Genomic DNA, 20,896 nt, shown 5'->3' with positions numbered 1-20,896 from the left:
CTCTGCTTGGTATCTCCCTCTGGCTCTCTACTTACAGTTCTGTGACCTGTCCCTGTTTTATCATTAGTTGTCCCTTAGAATTGCTTGGGTTTTGGATCCAGTAGCTCCTCCCCTTAGGCTGGGGAGAGGAATCTTTAGCTGGGGGGAGGCTTGTACCCACCCATCCCTGGATTCCCAATAGGCATAGAAACAGCGCTGTCTGGGGTTCTCTGCTTGGTGTCCCCTTCTGGTTCCTTGCTTTTGAGTCCATAACCCTCACTCCCATTCCTGCTTAATCATGCGTTGTCCTGCGACTTTATTTGAAGCCTAGGTCTAGAGGCGCCTGCCTTTAGACTGGAAGCCAGAACTTCCGATGCAGTGGGGCGCCAGCAACGGGTACCCTTAGCGGCCAGGCCCAAGAGCTGACCACAGGGGAATGCGAACTGATAATTGGCATCAAGTATCAGAGAGGTAGCCCTGTTCGTCTATATCCACAAACCCAACAGAGGAGTCCAGTGGCACCTTAGAGACCAACAGATTTATTTGGGCATGAGCTTTCGTGGGTAAAAAACCCCCCACTTCTTCGTTCTCCATCCTCGCTTGTGTTCGAGCCGATAATGACTCGGAAGTAGCACAGACACACAGCAGCCAGCGCGGGGGGGACACGGGCAGCCAGTGCCCGTACGGAGAGCACTTCACGACGGCCTGCCTCCCTCTTCTCTTGCCGCCGGCGCCCCACTGCAAAGCAAACAACGGCACGACCGCAAGGGGGCGCTGGCTTCTCTCCCCGCACCAGCCAGCGCCCCGGGCAGCCCGGCAGCAGCGGGGCGTCCCCCGCCACGGGCAGGCCGGCCCCAGCGCTGGCTCCCCGGGCCGCAGCAGCGCACAGAGCAGCGCCCCTCCCCGCCCGCACGCCGCCCAGCGGCAGCTAGTCACGTGAGAGGAGGCGGAGGCCGCCGCAGCCGTGACAGGCCGCCATCTCGCGAGAGGAGAAAGCGGGCCCGAGGCAGCCGCTCTACATAAATAGGCGGGGTAGGCTGCCCTGGGTCACTGCAGCGTCTGGGAGCCGGTCGGAGGCGCGAGGGAGCGAGCCTGCCGGGGGGGGGTTCCAGGGCGGCTTGGCGCTAGCGCAGGGGGTGTCTCTCGGCGCAGGAAGCCCGGCGTTGGCGGCGGATCCGCAGCGCTCTCCGCGCCCGGGTGAGTGAAGCCGCCCTTGGCCGCAGCCCGTCACCGACCGCGGTGGCGCATTTGAAGCGGCTGCGGAGCCGGGTTAAACCCCCGGGCTCTCCCCGCTTCCTGCCCGGAGCTAGCCCGGCGCTGCCGTGGCTCTCGCCCTCCCGTGCCGCCAGCCCAGCTGCGGACAGCCCCGGGGCAGGGTTGCAGGGGGCTAGGGCAAAGCGTGGGGGGACAGGGGTGGGGCTGCATTTCTGGGGTGTCCCGCTGTCTTAATCTGGGGGGGTTCCCCCTTTCCGCCTCCATCCTGCGCTCACCCTCGAGGCTGTTCAAGCCCGTCTCCCTGGGGGTAGAGGGGGGTTTTGTTGTTGCTTTAATGAGGTATAGAAAACTTTCGCTCCTAACGTTGTGTGTGTGTGTCGCCTCCTTCATTCAGGTGGCCCTAGCAGGAGAACTCCGTTGACTGTGGTCCTTGCAGTTGGAGTAGCCTGTGAAGGTGACCAGGTGCCCCTCTGCTATTATCATCACACATGATGCTGGGCCAGTTTCTGCCCAGTGGGTCACTGAGAAGCTGCAGTTACGACATCCATAGGCAGGTGTTTGTCAGCAGTTTACACCGAGCTGATAGGAACCAATCCCTGTGTCCACGCAGTGTATTGAGTGGAAAGGGGGTTTCTAGACACCTTGCTGGACGGTTGAAAGCCATTCGCTTCTGTTCCTCTTTATGAAAGTAGGAACAAAACTTCTGACTCAGTCTGCTTATTCATTTTCCTGTCTAACCGTCTGAGCGGTCTCTAAAGTATGTCTTCATACATGTGGGTCTGACAGAAACATCTTGCAAAAGCGCTTCCTTTGGTTAGACCCACATTCCCTTTTAACTAGCAGGGACTGTAAAAGTGGCTGAAAATATACAGTAGAGTTCTTGTGGGGTTATATTCTTGTAGTGAACTCTAAAATATTTTGGGACCTGCAGTAGTTATGGTCAGGAGATGGCTTAAGCATTGGATTAGCTCCTGGAATGAGAGGTTAAAATCATGCCAGGAATGGCTAAACTCAATCCTTTTCATGAGAAAGGAATTCAGTATGCCCTCTGTGGTGTGGGTCTTTTGGACAAGACCCTTAAAAACTAAGGTCATGTCTGATCTGCATAGATATTAAAACTTGCATAGCTCTTCTCCTTGCTAGGTGCTGCTACCCCATCCCAGTGTTGCGGTACCTTGCAGTCCAAAGGTGGTGAAGTTTTTTCAGTTGTTCTGTGTATATAGATAGTCCAGGGTGGATTTGATTTAAATCACTAGTCAGGAAGACTCAATTTAATCATGGATTTCTACAGAAGTGTGTTCTTGTTTGTTGCAATAACCTTAATACATGTTCCTCACAACTCAGATGTAGGTTTCATTTTTAGAAGTACACACTACATTTTAAAAGTGACTTATTTAAAAAACTTTTCAGATTAGTGTTACAGCTGTATCAGAAAAGGAATGATTGTTTGGTTATTTCATTTACCAAAGGTAATTGAAGCAAATATTTATGAATTTATTGGGAGGTGAACTATTGCCAATTCAACAGGTTAATCATTAATATTTGGAAGATTTTCTTGCCATGATGTATTAAGAGGAGAATATCACCAGACAGGCATTTAAATTGTTTTATTTAACTAAAACAACAACATTATGTAGTCTGGATTTTTTTCTTCAATAGCAAACATATTTTAACAAAACAAGCATTTGAATTTAAACATTCAAGTTTTTTTTTTTAAATCAGGTTTGTTTTTTATTAACTAAAATAGTTAAATGAATTAGTCTATTTAGTGTGGGGGGTGTGTGCGTTTTTTTTTTTTTTTAAAAAAACTGTTAGCCAGGTCAACCTGAGAAACTTAAAATAGTTACTTCTGGAGCTAACTCTGTCATATCTTCACTTTTATTTTCCTGTTTGTTCATAATCTGGAAAAGAAAAACAAAGCTTTCCTGCTTTTTCAGGTCCCAAACAATTTCTCAATTTGGAATGAATTAGTCCAAAGGAAGAAAATATTCTTTCTACTCCAGCAGAAGAAGCTACTGCTGTTAAAAGTGAGATTATTGCTGCAACAGTCTCTGAATCCAAGTGCTTAAGTAACTTCCACCAGTTCACTGGTGTGACTTTCTTTAAAACATCAACAGGCCTATTTCTTGAATGGTTCTTATTCCCACACTGGGTCTCTCTTTTTTTTTTTTTTTTTTACAGCCTGCTGCCATTGTAGGGTTTTCCCTTCTAGTGAGAGAACGGTATGGTAGATAGCAAATCAATGAAGGCTACACTCAAAAAGACCTCAAGACTTCTCCAATGTGCTGCTCCAACAGTTTCACTCTTGTTTCTGCTGCCTGTCCCTCCCTTCTCACATTTACCTCCAGACTTCTCCTTGTCCAGATCTATTCTGCCCTCAATCTTCTATTCACTGAACTTTTTGAAACTTTGCACCTTTTAGAGAGGTAAGGGATTGACTCTGTGTACACAAATTTGGAGAGGGACAATAGGGTTGAGATCTGTTTTCTCATTTCTGTATAGTTAACATTTTTGCTGTTAACACGCATGTTCTCTCTGGAGATACAAATCCACAGTTTGAGAACTGCAAAACTAAGCATCTCCAACAGTATCTTCTAGACTGAGCCCTGAGACCCATTGGGTAGATAGAAAGATTAACCTTAATAATCTGTACAGAAGTCCCTGGGGCTGCATAAGATTGAGTCCCATGAACTATTGGAACTTATTTACAAAACTTTTATTTAAATATTACATGAATATGTCTCCTATAGAATTGGAATTTACAATCCCTATTCCATGATGAGACTACATAGCTCAAAGATATATCTTAATAAAAATTCTCTTTAGATAGCTTTCCTCAAAAAAGCATTTTTATAAAAAAAATCTGATTTAAATCAAACAGTTTTTTTTGTTAATCAGTTATTTTTATCCACCCTGATATAGTCTATAAAGGAACTTAATAACATTTTACATGACTACAGTATTTTATTGTCTGCTGATGTGGAATCTATCCTGTAAGCTTTAATACTCTTTATACTAAGTTTGTGTGTGTATGGTGTTTTTTGCACCTGTCCATTTGTAGTCCTTAATAATAATCAGCTGCATGCCACATGGGTTCTGCATACAAATGGTAGCTGATCTTATTACTACATGGGGGGGGGGGTTACAAAAGGCAGCTGTGCATGGTCATTCCCTGTGGGTCTTCCTGCTGTGGCCACTGTCAGAAGGCAGGATACTGGGCTAGATGGACCATTGATCTGACAGGCACTCTAATGTTGACTACTGTAATGTGCACCAGTGTTCGTAAACATGGAACTGTTTGTCAGGAGCTCCTGACAAACCAATTCACACACAGTGTGGTGTGTGTGGTGTGTTTTTTTTTATAGTTCTTTTGTGGACTATATGGTGGCGTCCTAATGTCCTGAGATACACGGGTCTCGTGAGAACGAACAGACCCTTAAAAAGGCACAGTCATGTTTGACTCTAACAAATAAAGAACACTTGTTCTTGTGTCTTCTGTCACGTCTCTTGACACTATGGAAGTACACCATGATGGATCGTTCAGGAGTACTAGTATATCCAGTCCTAACTGAATTATCTACTCCCTCTATATTCCCAGAGAAAGGGATGAAAACCTGGCAGATTTAGGGGAGTTGTATGGGAGGACTGCCATACTATCTCCCTGGCCCTACAGAAGTCCATCTGTGGAGAATCGAGATGGATGAGTCTTCGTGTGACAGCTGCTTCTCTTCCAACCCAATGTGATTTGGCAATAAACATTTACCCTGCCAGTACTAATTCAGGGTTTTCTCTGCAGTGGGGAAATCCTACCCTGTATATGGGATAAGTGACCTTGGCACAGATAGCCCAATCCTAAATGATCTACAGTCTGTTTCTTAGGAGCGACAGGCCGAAACCCTCTGCCATTTCGGTGCAGGTGGGGAAGGAATCCAATACAGATGCCAGCTATAAAGACAACACCACTCTATGAATTTGTTTATGCTGCTACATTTTAAATCCTTTGTAGGAGGTGCAATGACACTACCTCTTGTACAGCAATATGTCCACTAGAATCTGATCCTGCAAAAACACATTTACCTTAATCTCACTAACAACAATACACAAGTAACTTGTGTGCTTAAAGTGACAAATGTGCAAGTGTCTGCAGGATTTGGGATTCTTAGATCCATCAATTCTAACTTTTTTCCCCAAGATTCTCCTCTGCGTTGACCACCTTAAAATCTAGTCCATTTTGAAATATTAGTTAAAAGTAGCTGTAAAACCCTGGGTCCTCCCACCTACAATCACAATTTTTAGCTCTTCAGTATTTTTCTATTGCTATGTGGAAGATGCATCCAAACAGGGGTAACCTAGATTAGAAACATAGTGCTGTCAAATAATGAAGTAATCAGTGAAAAATTTGTGTTACAAACCTCTCAAACTATTTAGTTGACCATCCTGTTTAGTTTTGTATCTATTACTGAACTAGTGAATGTAGCAGAGAAACTAAGCTTTAGCTATGTAAATTATTACAGTATAAGCTCTAATTCATTACAGCTCACACGGTCTGGAGCCTTCTCATGAAGGGGATGGTACACTCTCAAGTATTCAAAAGACTTTTTAGGTGCCTTTCTTAAGAATAACTGCTTTTTTCTCCAGAAGGGAAGGAACTCCAGCCTAGATCATTAAAGTGGAATGGTGGTATGGCTACTGGGGACTTAATGAATTTTTAATTTGGATTATTTTATTCTTGTAGAATCTACAAGATTCAAGACCTAAAAAAATGGCATTAGTAGCAGCTGACTCTCAACAGGTATGTATGAGTTGATGATTAGTCAGTCTTTGTTATGTAGCCAAGAAGGATGTGAGTTTAACCTTCTCTCTGTTTACACAGAATGTGGTAGCCAGGGTTGTCAACCTTCCCTTGGTGAGTTCCACCTATGACATGGTGTCCTCTGCTTATGTCAACACAAAAGATAACCATCCCTATCTGAAATCAGTCTGTGAGATAGCTGAGAAAGGAGTGAAGACCATCACTGCAGTGGCCATGACAAATGCTATGCCTATCATCCAGAAGCTGGAGCCACAAAGTAAGGCATGACTACTTTTCTGTGCATTTATGCTCAATTATTCCATTGAGTTCCTATATAAATATATAGGCTTTGGGGGTGGGGGAGCAGGGGAGGGTGCAGAAAAGAATCTGGGGGCACTATGTGAGGTTAAACCTACTTGTAACAAGTCCATGACAGCAGGAAAACTGTTACCTTGCTTTGTGCAATAAGCCATGAGCAACTAATTAAATGAGCTCTTATAAACAAAGTCTGAAGTTAAGTGAGCTCTAGATCTCCTAAGAGTGAACCTCTAATGACTTGTTCCTAACTAACATTGATTTCTAAGATGATTGCTTGAGCAAGAGGCTTCTTACTCAAGCAATGAACTTCTGTCAACCGTTCAGTTTTTAGCTCTGCATCATACTTCCCTTTCACCTACTTCTGAGTATAACTTGCAGTTACAAATTTGGCAACTGTTTCATGGCTGCTTGCTCTGGGTTTAGCTCAGAGCCTGTTCTTATGAATTGGCAAATGGCCAGACATTTCATCAGTCTGTTCTCAAGGTCACTTCCTTGAAAAAGATGTCAATTGTTTTTTGCACTTGCAAAGTGCTTGAAAGCTTTTGTAGAATTAAGCTGCATAAACATTTTCTCTTTTTTCTTTTAAGGAAGAAACTAAACAAAATGTTACTTGTTTGGATTGGGCTTCCTGTTTTCAACAAATGTTAACCTTTAGCTTTGTGGGTTTTTATTTTAACATCACAAGGGCAACTTAATCATTCTTGAAACTTCTTCTCTAGTTGCAGTTGCCAACAGCTATGCATGCATAGGACTGGACAAAATTGAAGAGAAGCTGCCTATCCTATATCAACCAACTGACAAGGTAGATTCAATTACTGCATTTAAATCCCTAAGTGGGATAACCAGAGAGATTCAGTAATTACTGATGTAGCAAGGCTGGGAGCAGAGCAAATGTTGAAAATTTGGAACTTTTGTTCTAACCCTGGGTTTGTCCCAGACACCCTATGGCCTTTGGAGTCACTTAGGGCCTTCTCTTCCTCCCACCCCCAGGTGTGAGTATCCAGAACTCCAACTGAAGTCAATGGCTGTCTGGCACTATTGTGATTCAGACCCTCAATATGTTTCCCTCTCCCCACATTTAAATAGGGATAATACTTCCCTGGTTTGCCAGAGCAATATAAGGGTTAATGTTTTTGCAATACTTCAGATAGCTAAGCACTCTAGAAATGGCTTATGTAATTGAAGTAGAAAGTTTCCATATTAAACTTGCATTAAAATGACTTAATCACTTCATAGAAAATGTTTATATAACTTAAAAATGAGCTAACTGGAGAACTATGAAATGAAAGTTTTATAGCTTTCACTATCCATTTGGGTGGAAAGGAAAACTAAGTAGTGAATTTATAACTTATCTATGTATTGCTGTAGTGCCCAAGGGTCCCATTTAGGATGAGGACCCCATTGTGCTCGGTGCTGTCCAACACACAGGAAGACAGTCAGTGCTCCAAGACCTTAATCTAACCTACTTCCCAGTGGCTCAGCATACTGCAAAGTAGGAAGATCTGCTTTCCTACATTGCAAGTACAATGGAAGAATATTGCTTGTGACTGAGCTCAGTTTTCAAATTTTCATTGCAAAGTCTTTCTAAAAATTTCTCTTGTAAGACACTTAACACTGCTGCCTTCTAGCCTGAAGTCTTTCAAGGTCTTCTAACTAATAAAGCTCATCTCCTGGCCCTCCCTTCATATTGCTACTGTCCTTAGAGTAGTTGGAAGCTTCTTTGCAGGGGTTTATAGGTGTTTGGTTTGGGGGATTAGGGAACCTCTCATCAAGTAGTCTCCTACATGGTGCAACCAAATGGACCACATAGCTGGGTTCCTGTCTATTGTGATACTTGGGTTACTTTCAGTAGTGATGCTTCAGTACTACCTGGAAGGTTGGCTAGATATGGAGAGAGACTCAAACATCTATGACTATTTAGTATAAATAGCCCAATTATGACCTGGTATGGTAAAATCCACTGTAGGAAGAACAAATCTTCCTAACCCAACAGACTCTCTTGATCAGAACTAGGGCATTAATACTTGGTCCCTCTAAAGAGTTGCAGGTTAGGCACCCAAAACTTTTATTTTTTCCTATCCTACTCTTTCTAGGCTTGCATCAGTGTAAATTACAAATTCACTTTGTGGTAGAAATGCCTCCTCTAATGCTGATTGAGTAGCTGTAGCTTTTGGCTTGCTATGACAGTCAAATTTCTATCATTGTAGTGAATGCTTCTTAAAGAATCCTGAAACTAGTTGTCTCTACTTTTGGAAAGTGTGGGTGTGTGTAAATCCAGAACTTAAATACCTCCCCACTATTAAATGAGGAGTCTGCCTCTCTTCCTTGCAGGTGGTTGCCAATGCCAAGGATGTAGTTGTTGGTGCAAGAGAGGCTGTAACAATCACTGTGACTGGTGCCAGGGATACTGTTGCCCACACAATTACTGGAGTCATGGACAAGACTAAAGAAGCTGTGCATGATAGTGTGGAAATGACTAAGTCAGTTGTCAATGGCAGCATTAACACTGTACTGGGAAGCCGTGTGGTGCAGATGGTGAGCAGTGGGGTGGATAGCGCACTCAGCAGGTCGGAGACTCTTGTAGACCATTATCTTCCACTTACTGAAGAGGAGCTAGGTAAGACTAATTGAGATGAGACCCCAACTGGGGATGGGGATTGGGAGTGGGGGAGAGACAAGTGGTGTCACTTGACAACCCTACTAGTTGAATGGAGTGGCACTGTATTGACACTAGTTTCAGACATGGCCCTTCACCATGCCAACCATGATGCCTTCTTGTCAGCAGGGAAGGCACATGAAGGAAAGTGGCTTATTCAGGATGAAGGGGTAGGGTTTTTTGTTTGCCCTATCCAGATATATATTGGACTGCTGTGTAATCCTTCAGAGGTTGGACTGCTAACCTAATTCTTTAAGTCTGACTAAAATAACCTTTTTTCTCTCTCTCTAGCAAAAGAAGTTACAAAGGTTGAAGGATTTGAAGTTGGAATTCAAAAGCCAAGCTACTACATTAGACTCGGATCCTTGTCCTCAAAGGTCCGCACCCGTGCCTACCAACAGGCCTTAATCAGGATTAGAGATGCTAGGCACAAAAGCCAAGAGACCATTTCACACCTCGATTACACTGTCAGTTTGGTAAGTTTAAGAATTCTGATTTGGGGTGTAAATAAAAAACTCTTGGTAGTCTTTTTGTCTTAGAGCTGGTTTGCCAAAGAAACATGGATAACTTAACCAAAATTGTTTCAATATTTAAATCAAAGGTTCTTAATGGTACAGAACACACCTATTATCTTTGAAGTTCTCATCTTACACTAAAACTGATTCAGTCTCAACTCCCAAAATAAAATTGCATCTCTTTTGCAAGACTAATAGAAAATTTACTTAATACCAGTTTAGACCCTGAAGTGAATGTCTTGCAGCTCTATTCAAGAATCCTACTCCATTCCATTAGTATCATAGCAAGACTTAAAGAATCCTACTCTAACTAAGACCTGTACATGATTCTACTAGAAAACAAGAGAAGGCAGATTTTTTTCTCCTGCCCCCTCCTTCTTTCTCCTCCCCCCCTTCCCCCCCATCTTAATGTCCTTTCACCAACAAAACTGTCTCTTGAAATGAGTTTTTGCAAAAAGTGGGCAGGCTAGAGAACATTTATAATCACCCTAAACTGTGTTTGGGATCCTTGCTTCACTACCTCATTGGTTGTTTTCTAGATTGAGTACACAAGAAAGAACATGAATAGTGCCAACCAGAAACTTCATGATGCCCAGGAAATGCTATATCAGTCCTGGGTAGAATGGAAGAAAAACACAGGCCAAAATGATGGCGATGATGAATCTCACATCGCTGAGGTAAGTAAATGTACCAAGAGTGTAAATTACATATTGCAAAGTATATACATACAAGTAACTTTTGGTCCTTGTGTTTTCAAAATTATTCATGAAACCTCCTATGCTGCTAAGATGCACCACAAGCATGAAGAACCTGAATGGTGACTCTCCCTTTCTCCACTGCAGGGCCCCGCTCCCTCCATAATTGCTCTGCAAAATTAAATTCAGCTATATGGTGGCCAGCTTAAGTAGTCATTATTGGCGCCAGGCATAATTAGTGATGCAAGCTAATGGCTACACCTACTGAGTTCATTTCAATAACCAATTTTAGTTTAACTAGATGCAGATCTTTCCTAGAAGAACCCTGAACAACATTGCAGTAATGGCCTAATGTAGTAACTGGGTGCCATCTTCTACATTCTCCAAATGCTGCTATAATTTTAGCAGTCAAGCTTCAGCATACTTGTTTCAGAGTAACAGCCATATTAGTCTGTATGCTCAAAAAGAAAAAAGGAGGACTTGTGGCACCTTTAGAGACTAACCAATTTATTTGAGCATAAGCTTTCGTGAGCTACGGCTCACTTCATCCAATGAAGTGAGCCGTAGCTCACGAAAGCTTATGCTCAAATTGGTTAGTCTCTAAAGGTGCCACAAGTACTCCTTTTTTTCTTTTTGAGCATACTTATTGCAGCCTCATTTTTAGTGTGGCTTTTTTAAAAAAAAAAATAGCCTTTTGATCTCTGTAGTCAGCTGCTATGACCTACTGTCCAGATAGCAATGGTTTGAGCCTGTGAGTCTAGGGGACAAGCTATTGATGACTTGCTCTCCCACACCTAGTCAGGCACTCATATTTGTCCTGGACATCTTCTTCTCATCTGATTTTTCCAAAGATAAGCTAGAACAACTTGGGTGGGACTGACAATGCAATTTTCCAATCCTCTTTTTCTTCTCCCCACCCTGCTAGACTATTCCCTTTCCTCCCAAGCCTCTTGGCAACCAGTCCTGATAACTGCACAAATGTAATATGAGAGAGTATTTTAAATTCAGCTAATCAATTAAGTGCTTGAAACTTTAAGCTGGAAGCATTAACTTTGTTTCAGCTAACTGTACTGTAGTACAAGCTCAGTAATTCACTTTGTTTTAGTGAGACAAACAGCCAGACAGTTTCTATATGTGACATGTAGTGCACTTCAGAGACTTGCAGCCTTCAAGGGTTCATGTATCCTAGATCTGTCGGACCTGTTTCCAAAAGCAAGGACCCTAGTAAACTCCTTCAAGCCAACAGCTTAATAGTTTCTTTCTAAGAGCAGGTCATCGCTAACCGCCAGATTGGTGGGTAGTGATCCATCTGTTGGGGATCAATTTATCGCATCTTGTCTAGACACGTTAAATCAATCCAGAACACGCTCCCTGCTGACTCCAGAACTCCAGCTTGTAAGAGGTGGAAGTGGAGTCAATGGGGGAGTGTCAGTGGTCTACTTGCCACCATCCTCATGGCCAGTAAGTCAACCTAAGATGTCGACTTCAGCTACACTATTTTATGTATATCTTAGGTTGACACCCCCACCCCGCAGGGTATAGACCAGGGCTATGAAATGAAGGCCCTGCTCTCATCTGCCACAGCTTCAATTCTCCACACCATGGAATGAAGGGGAGATGAGCTTTCAGCAATGGTAGGGTTGCTGCAGCAACCAACTCTCTGGTCAATGAAGTGCTTAACTCTAAAATGCTATTATGCTTTGTTTTCAGCACATTGAGTCACGCACACTAGCTATTGCACGGAGCCTGACTCAGCAGCTTCAGACCACTTGCCTCACCCTGGTGTCAAGCATACAGGGGTTGCCGCAGAACATTCAGGACCAAGTCCATCATGTTGGGGCAATGGCAGGAGACGTCTATAGGAACTTCCACTCTGCTTCATCTTTCCACGAAGTATCAGATAATATTCTCACCACTAGCAAAGGACAGCTGAAGAAAATGAAGGAGTCTCTGGATGATGTGATGGATTATCTTGTTAACAACACACCACTCAATTGGCTGGTAGGTCCCTTTTACCCACAACTGGCTGGGTCTCAGCATGCTGAGCACAAGGGTGAAGGGGAGAAAATTGCCAGCCAGGACAACAAACAGCCTGAACACAGCACAGATTAAATTGCATAGCGCACACATACTCTGCAGTCTGAGCTATCAAGGTGACTTAACTACTGTAGCTATCACCTGACAGCTATAGGGGAAAATATCCACAATGTAGGGATGGTGGAGGCCTAAAGATCTGAATGTGTCCTTTCTAACCTAAGAGGAACTCTTTCATTAGAAAATTATTTTGCTGTCCTGTCTAAGTGCCTCTGGAAATAATGACAAGCACCAAGTGCCTTGAGGCTTGACACTTCAGGAGCTTACAGCAGTGGTTCACCTTATTACTGGTTAAGAAGCTTCTTGTCGGACAGCTAAAGTGTCCAATATCATGACCTTAAATGGAACTCATTGCAACCAAATACTTTGACTAGTCAGGTGATCTGTGCAGGAAAAATAGAGAAGTAGTATGATCTCGTTTAGCGCTCCATTTAAAAGCCCTGCAGCTCAGCAAGAACTTCAAACTTCCACTGTGTTGCTTTTACAGACTGTACGATTGTCTTAATCACTTCATTGGACAGCTCATATTAAGGCATTATGCTTTTGTGAATCTGCCACTTTGCTTTCAAGTAAGGACTCTAACTTGTTCAGCCAGAGTTATTTAAATGCCATGAGTTTTCATTGCCCTTATTTTTTTCAAATCTTTCTAAAAAAAAAAAATCCTTTTTAACTACACAATAAGTCAACTAAAACCAGTACTGAGAATTAAATCTGCAGTATGGAATATGAACACGTTTGTACCAGGGTGCCTAGTTTCACGTGTCTTTGTAGTGCCTTTTCACTTTTTTTGTAATTCATTCTGTATGTTCAGTAATAAATGCTTCAGCAGCCAAAGTCTGTCTCATTTGAATGGTGTAAAAACAAGCATTATAGCACTTATTGAATTGGGTCCAGGAGAAGGCAGGCTTGAAATGCAAAAAAAGTAGATATAAACTACTGGTTACTAACCCACATCAGATTCATTACACATAGAGATGGGTCAGATGTTGCTGCTGCATTTGTTTCCTACCCCTGAATCCCCATCCACCCTTTCACTCCCTCTTAGCTTTATTCCAGCTTGTCTGTGTGTATTGTCTGCCTTTAGAGAGAGAACTTGAACTGCAGAAATGGCTGCTCAGTAATGTTAAAGGAGGTGGTCTGTGCAGGATGGCCTGGACAGCTGTTTGTCCTGCTTGCAGTATGGGCATTCTTGCATGTGACTTCTAATTCCTACTGCATTTGGCTGTAGGAGGACTGCCAAATACTCTTCATTGGAAAAATCAGAACTGAAAATAGATGGCTGTGATTAAAAACAAACATGCGTTTGAAACTACAAAGATCTGAAACTTAATCACACTATTTTAATTTGCTTACTACATGTGCTGCATATTGTACACTCTGGAGAGAAATGTAATTTAAAAAAAAAAACTTCGGATCCAGTACTAATGGACCCTAGTTAATTGTTCTACCCTAGGTCAAGCTTGGGCTAACCTGTTCAGCCTCTGGGCTCTCCATATTGGCACAACTAAGTGTGGGTGGGTGAGATTTTTTTCTGCTGTTCCCTTTAGAGATTTCAGAAGGTAAAATACAGGTTAATCTTTTTCGGGGGGGGTGTAGTTTCGTTTTACAAATCTAAGTAGGACTGTGGATACTGGAACAATTGTTAATAGCTCAGACAACATCCTGCATTCTCCCTCCATAATTATCACTGGAGGACAAAGTCCTAATTCAAACTAAGGCACTCCCAAGCTAGTATAACTTACATATTGAGGGACCGAAAAGGTGCAGGAGGAAAAGCCTAACAGGAGGATGTAAATTAAAGTAGGAGTCATAGTGCCTTTTGGCAATAAATTACACACAACTTAGATTGAGATGAATTCAGAGGATATATAAGGAAGTGTAGCACACCATGAATGAGCAAGTCTGTCTGTGTGCCTTACTTGCTGAAGGGACTTGGAAGAAGGTGTAGAAAATCTACAGCTGCTTAGATCTCTGAATTGGCCCTAAACTTTCTCCATGGTAAATGGACAGTTTAAGAACACCTTTTAAAACACTTCTTTGCATTTTTTTTAAATGCACAGGTCACACAGCAGAGTTTCATGATCAGTTGAACTGAGTTGTTTGAAGAGTACTGTTAGTAAAAGTACTTGCTGCTACAGTAGCAAGGACAAATGAGTTGTAGTGCTAGACCAGGGATCGTCATTTAGACAGTGGGCCAAATCCACACCACCAGACACTGTTGAACAGACTGCAAAATTGTATTTACTTACTATTATTGTTGCAGTGTGAAAAGTTTTTTCTGTAGTCTGGACCTTGACTATACCTTCAATACATTTGGCCTTTGACAAAAATAGACTACCTCTGTGCTAGACTCCATACAAATGGGTGCCTGTGAAAGCATGATGCTGTCAGTTCTCCCAGTCTGAGCACACACACAGTCTTGGTCTTCCCTCTACTGCTACTCTCAGGTAGACTGAGAGATTCAGGATTGAATTTCCAAATGTCAGCTGTTTGAGACTGGTGGGTCCCTGGGAGTGGAGATCTTGAGCAGTCCTGGTCAGCCAGTCTCCTGATCTATAAAACTGAGCAAAAGCATTTGGGTGACTTTCTGCACTGACCTCTTTCCAAGAAGGTGAAGGGGAGCAGTGTGATTCATGAATGCCCATTAGTTGTGATCAGTTAACTGATTCAGCTCTTTCCTTGCGACACAGCAGCCATGGGTATAAGAATGTTCCCAAAGCAGCTCCTGCTCCATGTACTAAGTTGGTTGTGCCTAAGCTCCTGTTTGCTAGCTCCAGTGCTAAATTACAACATTTAGCATAGGTGCATCTGTAGGCTGTTCTAGGGTTTGACTGTATCCATATTTGCCTGCCAAACCATTCTGAACTAAATAACATTGTATCACATTTTCTATGGGTCTAGTTTGAAGCTAGAGGCTAAAAGCCTCACAAATGCCCACTGGGGAGAATTGGTGAACCCTTAAAGCCTTGGTAAGGGCAGAAGCTGTTCACATTAATGTCTGACTCTAAACTTTTCTCACCATGCTTGCATAATGAACAGCTCAGCTACACTTTATAAAAACTCTCCACTCTACCGTCAGCCTGAGAATAAACATGAGATTTAAACTTTTTTTTAAAGGCAGTGGGTTTGATACATTGCATAATGACTTGCTGGAATGGTGTGATTTCAGTGACACTTTGATTTTTCTCATACTAAATAGTGTTTTAGCCCATCTCAAACAATCAGATAATCTTCTAGATGTTGGTAGAGGAAAACAAAAAGCCAAACTACCATACGTCTCAGCTATTGATTTCTGTAGTCCACTTTGCCTCCTTTCCTACACCATGACAATCATTTGTAAGCTACGAAAGTTTTAAATGTACTGACTTATAAACAAGTGCACTGACCTCTAAAACAAAGGGTTAGAACAGTAACAATTTGTAAAGTTACGCCTCGCTTAGTTGTAATGTAAGATCTTTAACATAAAGATAGGCCTGACTGACTCTACACCTGCTTTTAGATACTAGTTACTTTTCCTGTTTCAGTTTTTGGCTTAGAATAACCATTTAATGTTCTAGAAAACACTTGTATGCTGCAATGCTTTTCTACCCCAAATGTGAATACTTAACCTGAGGAAGTTAAGTGCCAGAATCTGTACTTGAATAATCTTACAAAATATCTATTGTTACTTTACACAGCGCTCTTCAGAACAAAGAGCCTTGTTTCCATCAGTAACAGTCTGCTCTATTGGAGTTGCACAGAACTAGCTGAGAGTAGAATGTGTTCCAAGCTATGAAAAATGAAGCTGTCTCTATCTTAATAAAACATATGTTGGTGCTCTCTGTAATATTATTACTGACTACACCAGGACTCTCATGCTCCCTAATGCATTGATTGAATGCTGCTTACAAAACTTTTTTTTCTACATGAGGTGGAAAAAATTGCAAAAGTCTCATCCACAAAACTGAGGACCAATATTCTAACCTGCGATTATCAATGAATTTTGCTGATTGCTTTCTTAGTAAAGTGTTACACTCAGGCAGTGCAGTGCTTGGTATTTTAACAATTGGGCAGTAGCATTGTGAATACTCTAGATATCAATATTTAACATTCTGAATTTATTATTTTTGTACATGAAGATTGAAACTTGTTTTTTGAAGTTTTCAGTCTTAGATGCATGCAAATAAAGGCTGAATCCATGTGCTAAAACTGTAAAGTAAGGAACTGCTTTTCTGTGCTGATTGTATGTAGTTCTGTTTCAAAAGTCTCTTAATAGCGCCCCATATTTTTCTTACTAAAGTTACAAAATACAAATTCTGATAAGACAGTGGCTAAAAGCACATATACTGGAGTGTAGTTTAACTTTTTATGGACTAAAGTAACTTAATAGAGAATGTAACTAGTGTAGATGGAGGGGGAAGGGATGCAAGAGAAGTTTTTACCTGGCTTTTTTTGGTCATGATCACAAGAAAAATGAGGGTTACGTGTTCTCCCATTCCCCATCAAATATGAAACTATAAGGGCAAATACAGAGGTGATGTAGAAATTAGAGACTCTTACATTAGGGGCTTTTGCATTGATCTACATGCAGGTTTTCATAAATTTTTAAATATGTACTCCACTGGTGCAACTTAGCAGATTGAAAATAAAGATAAATTCAACTGATCATGAAACTCCGCTGTGTGACCTGTGCATTTAAAAAAATGCAAAGAAGTGTTTTAAAAGGTGTTCTTAAACTGTAAAAGTCCTGTTGTAGGCTGACATAGTGCATTTATACAGGGTTTGCAGCTGGAATCGCTAATGTTAATAGGGCCTAATTTAGAGTCTCTTAGAGCTACTTGCGTCCATTCTTCTAACATCTAAAGGAGTTTAAGTCCAAGTAACTTGACAAGGTGGCTGGAGAAGGTGTAAAATGACTGACTCCAATGTAGACTCCCTTAAATATGCATACAGGGGGTAGAAGTAGTTCTGCAGAAGTTTAGTGTAAGTCTAAGGCTATGTGTACCCTGCACACCTTACCGCAGCACAGTTGTACTACTACAGCTGTAAGGTACTCCAGGTAGCCCCTCTTTGTCGGCGGGAGAGAGCTCTTCTACCAACAAAATAAAACCACTTCCAATGAGGGGTAATAGCTTTGGGTGAGAGAGCGTCTCCCACAGACAAAGTGCTGTCCACGCTGGCGCTTTTCGTCAGGAAAACCTTTGTCAGTGGGGGTGTGGTTTTTTCAAACCCCTGACCGACAAAAAATTTACTGACAAAAGTACAGTGTAGACATAGCCTAATTTACCATTCACCTCCAAATTTGGCTCTTGATATCTTGGTTACATTGTTTTAGACTTCCTAGTTCGTTACTAGTGTGGCAAGGAATGCTATGTACAGATCCTGAAAGTATACTGAAAGAAAAGGAGGACTTGTGGCACCTTAGAGACTAACCAATTTATTTGAGCATGAGCTTTCGTGAGCTACAGCTCACTGCATCCGATGAAGTGAGCTGTAGCTCACGGAAGCTCATGCTCAAATAAATTGGTTAGTCTCTAAGGTGCCACAAGTACTCCTTTTCTTTTTGCGAATACAGACTAACACGGCTGTTACTCTGAAAAGTATACTGAGTTATTTTAAGTGTGTTACTAGGTGGAGTCTTTCTTACTATGTGGATGTTTTATGCAGCAGGGTGCAGAGCAATTTCTGCCACTAGGGGGATGGAGCCTCATTCTTGCTGCCATTTGGAGTCAGTGGGATTAATGACAGGTTTCAAAGTAGCAGCCGTGTTAGTCTGTATTTGCAAAAAGAAAAGGAGTACTTGTGGCACCTTTTAGAGACTAACAAATTTATTTGAGCATAAGCTTTCGTGAGCTACAGCTCATTGCATCACTTCCCCATATGATTTCTTCAGAACAAGATTGAGGCTACTGCCTCAATTGAGTGCGGCGTAGAAGAGCTTATGTTGATATCACCTGTGCTGTATCTGTTCTGTGAATAACCAGGCTCTCCATTAATTTTTTCTCAGTCCCTCATTCCCCTCTGAAGTTTTGAAGTGGACTGAAGATAAAGATGATATAGCAAAGATATATAACACCTCTAAATTGATGTGAGATATAATATACACTAAGTCTTTGCAACAGACCAATCTTATTAGAAAACCTTCTTAACGTACCATCCCAAAATATTTATGAAATGTTCTGTGTTGAGTGCAGTTCTGTTCCACCTTTCTTATAAGAATGTATCTATTAATACACTAATTTATATTGCTTAAGATGTTTCTGTCACTCTATCTAAAATAAGACTGAGAATGTTTGTTTGATTTGTTTAGTACTGTGGGCCTGATTTTTGAGGTACTGAACACCTGCAGCCCTGGTTGACTTCAGTTGGAGTCCTGAGTGTTCAGCTCTTTTTTTTTTTTTTTTTAACCTTCACATTTATTTGGATTTCTTCTTCTGCAGGTGCCAGATTTCACTATCACAGACTTGTCTTCAGACTCTGATGATATTCCAGACATTTTGGGTTTGGATGAGGAAGACCAGCAAGATTTTTCACGCACAAATGGCCCTATCACCATGGAACCAAGAGCTGAATAAATATCAGGCACAAAACTGTTCTCTTGATGTTTTTTTTTTTGCCATGTTAACTTATATTTCTGCTTTTTAAAAAGAAATCTATCTAGCTCTTGAAGCGTACAGTTTTTGGATCAATTTTGTTTCACTTAGTTACATTGAAATTCTGATTTGCATCTCTCTCTCTTTTTTTTTTTTAAGGACTGCATTTAATGTAACGCTATAACATTGGTGTCAAAATTCCATCCTTCAGGCCTCCTATGGCCCAATCGTACTGACTGGTGTACACATCCATTTAAAACTGCACTGCTATTTGGTTTGCTGTCAGCAACAGCCAAAACAGCACTCCAGCACTGCACAAAGGGCTGTCAGCAAAAAGGAAACTGACTAGGATTTGCTGATAAAAATTTCCCTTTTTAGTCTATGTGTAAAGCACTTCTGCATCTACCTCTTTGCTGCTGGAAAGGACTACAGGCTTGATCATGGGATCCTAGTCAGTTTTGGTGAGACTCTGTGTCTAAAGAGCTTGAAACAGTGTCCTTTGTAAGAAGTGTTTATAATGAAAGAACTTCATTTCCCACTGCCTCCCTTCCATGTTGTAAGTACTTCTGCTGCTGGGGGGAGTCTAAGAATGGGAGTTGGGGTTAGAAGAGCCCAAATATGGGGCCAAGTGCAGAAAAAAGCAAATAAGAAGGCAGAGAACACAAAGGGAGAAAAAGGAAAGAGAAAAGGAGAAAACAAAGAAGTATGGAGGAGACATACAAATAATTATGGGCAAAAGACAAACAGAAAGAGGAGAAACTGAACCAAAGGAGAAACTGTGGTAATAGTAACTTAGACCCACACCATTTTTTTTTTTTTTGCGCTGAGTAACCAAATAGAGCAATTAACTTTAATAACTTAATGGCCTGATACTGCACTTCTTGCATGCACCATTGACTTCAGTGGGAGTTTTGGAGTATGCGAGGAATGCTGCAGGATCAGACCCAGTGTTATGTTGTTATCTATAGATCATGTTCTACTCTTATTCTTTGTGCAAAAATCCTACTGTCATCACTGGGAAGCCATTGTGGATTTGTGGGTTTGAAATGGTGCTAATTTTGTAGACCAGGCCCACAGATCCTGATTAGGTTCTCGCTATAGAATGAGGTTGACACCCCTACTCTATCATAATGTACTATCTGATTTTTGTGAAAGCTTTGAAGTCTAGTCACTGAGATGCCTTGAAATAAAGTTTGAGCTATAAATCTTAGAGTTGGTGTGGTTGGACTTCTCTTCTTTGTTGTCTCCTGTACTTAATTCCTACCTAAAGAGCTCTCATTTTGATGATTTGAAGCAGGGGAAAGAATGCATTTTAAAAGGACCAGATGGGCTTCTTATTCACAAATAGTCACACACACTGAGTTGCACCTGACCCTATGCAGGCAAGGGATAGACTCACTTTTGGGGCTCACAGATATCCATTTGTGGGACAAACAAAATTGACTCCTGTATTCTGAAAGCAGATTCACAGAGCTAGATAGGTACTGATTATATTTGTTGTAATATAACAGGTGCTATGGCAGGGGTTCTCAAAGTGGGGATTGGGACCCTTCAGGGCAGAGGTGGGCAAACTACAGCCCATGGGCCACATCCAGCCCTCGGGACCGTCCTGCCCGGCCCCTGAGCTTCTGGCCAGGGAGGCTAGCCCCCGGCCCCTCCCCCGCAGCCTCACCTCACTGCGCCACGAGCGCTCTGGCCCGCCACTCCTGCTGAGCAGCGCAGTGGTGTGGCTGGCTCCGGTCAGGCGGCAGGGCTGCAAGCTCCTGCTGCTCTTGAGTGGCATGGTAAGGGGGCAGGGAGCGGGGGGTTGCATAAGGGGCAGGGAGTTTCGGGGGGCAGTCAGCGGACAGGGAGCAGGGGGCGGTTGGATGGGGCGGAGGTTCTGGGTGGGGGGGCGGTCAGGGGACAGGGAGTGGTTGGATAGGCGTGGGAGTCTTGGAGGGCCTGTCAGGACAGGGGTGTGGACAGGGGTCGGGGCAGTCAGGGGACAAGAAGCGGGGGGGGTTGGATGGGTCGAAGGTTCTGAGGGGAGTAGTCGGCAGCGGTAAGTGGGAGGGGGT

General features: G+C 42.4%; 1 protein-coding gene across 4 annotated transcripts; it reads left to right on the top strand.

Moving 5' to 3' along the window:
• The first annotated feature begins 972 nt into the window (after window positions 1-972).
• Window positions 973-20,046, top strand: PLIN2 (perilipin 2). 4 transcript variants are annotated; one of them, XM_077817694.1, is made up of 10 exons: window positions 974-1,176; window positions 5,930-5,986; window positions 6,068-6,263; window positions 7,024-7,106; window positions 8,636-8,921; window positions 9,252-9,436; window positions 10,015-10,152; window positions 11,881-12,171; window positions 18,684-18,825; window positions 18,996-20,046. In XM_077817694.1, the coding sequence occupies exons 2-9, from the start codon at window positions 5,957-5,959 to the stop codon at window positions 18,816-18,818; spliced, it is 1,344 nt and encodes a 447-aa protein (XP_077673820.1). In that variant the 5' UTR covers window positions 974-1,176; window positions 5,930-5,956; the 3' UTR covers window positions 18,819-18,825; window positions 18,996-20,046. The 4 variants fall into 4 exon arrangements, with proteins under 4 accessions (XP_077673823.1, XP_077673820.1, XP_077673819.1 ...); XM_077817693.1 differs by having other exon boundaries at window positions 975-1,176; window positions 18,684-20,046; XM_077817695.1 differs by lacking the exon at window positions 974-1,176 and adding an exon at window positions 3,395-3,620 and having other exon boundaries at window positions 18,684-20,046.
• The last annotated feature ends 850 nt before the right edge of the window (window positions 20,047-20,896 follow it).

This window comes from Eretmochelys imbricata, chromosome 5, assembly GCF_965152235.1.
Source record: "Eretmochelys imbricata isolate rEreImb1 chromosome 5, rEreImb1.hap1, whole genome shotgun sequence".
Lineage (NCBI taxonomy): Eukaryota > Metazoa > Chordata > Testudines > Cheloniidae > Eretmochelys > Eretmochelys imbricata.
This window is presented reverse-complemented; position numbering and strand designations above follow the sequence as displayed.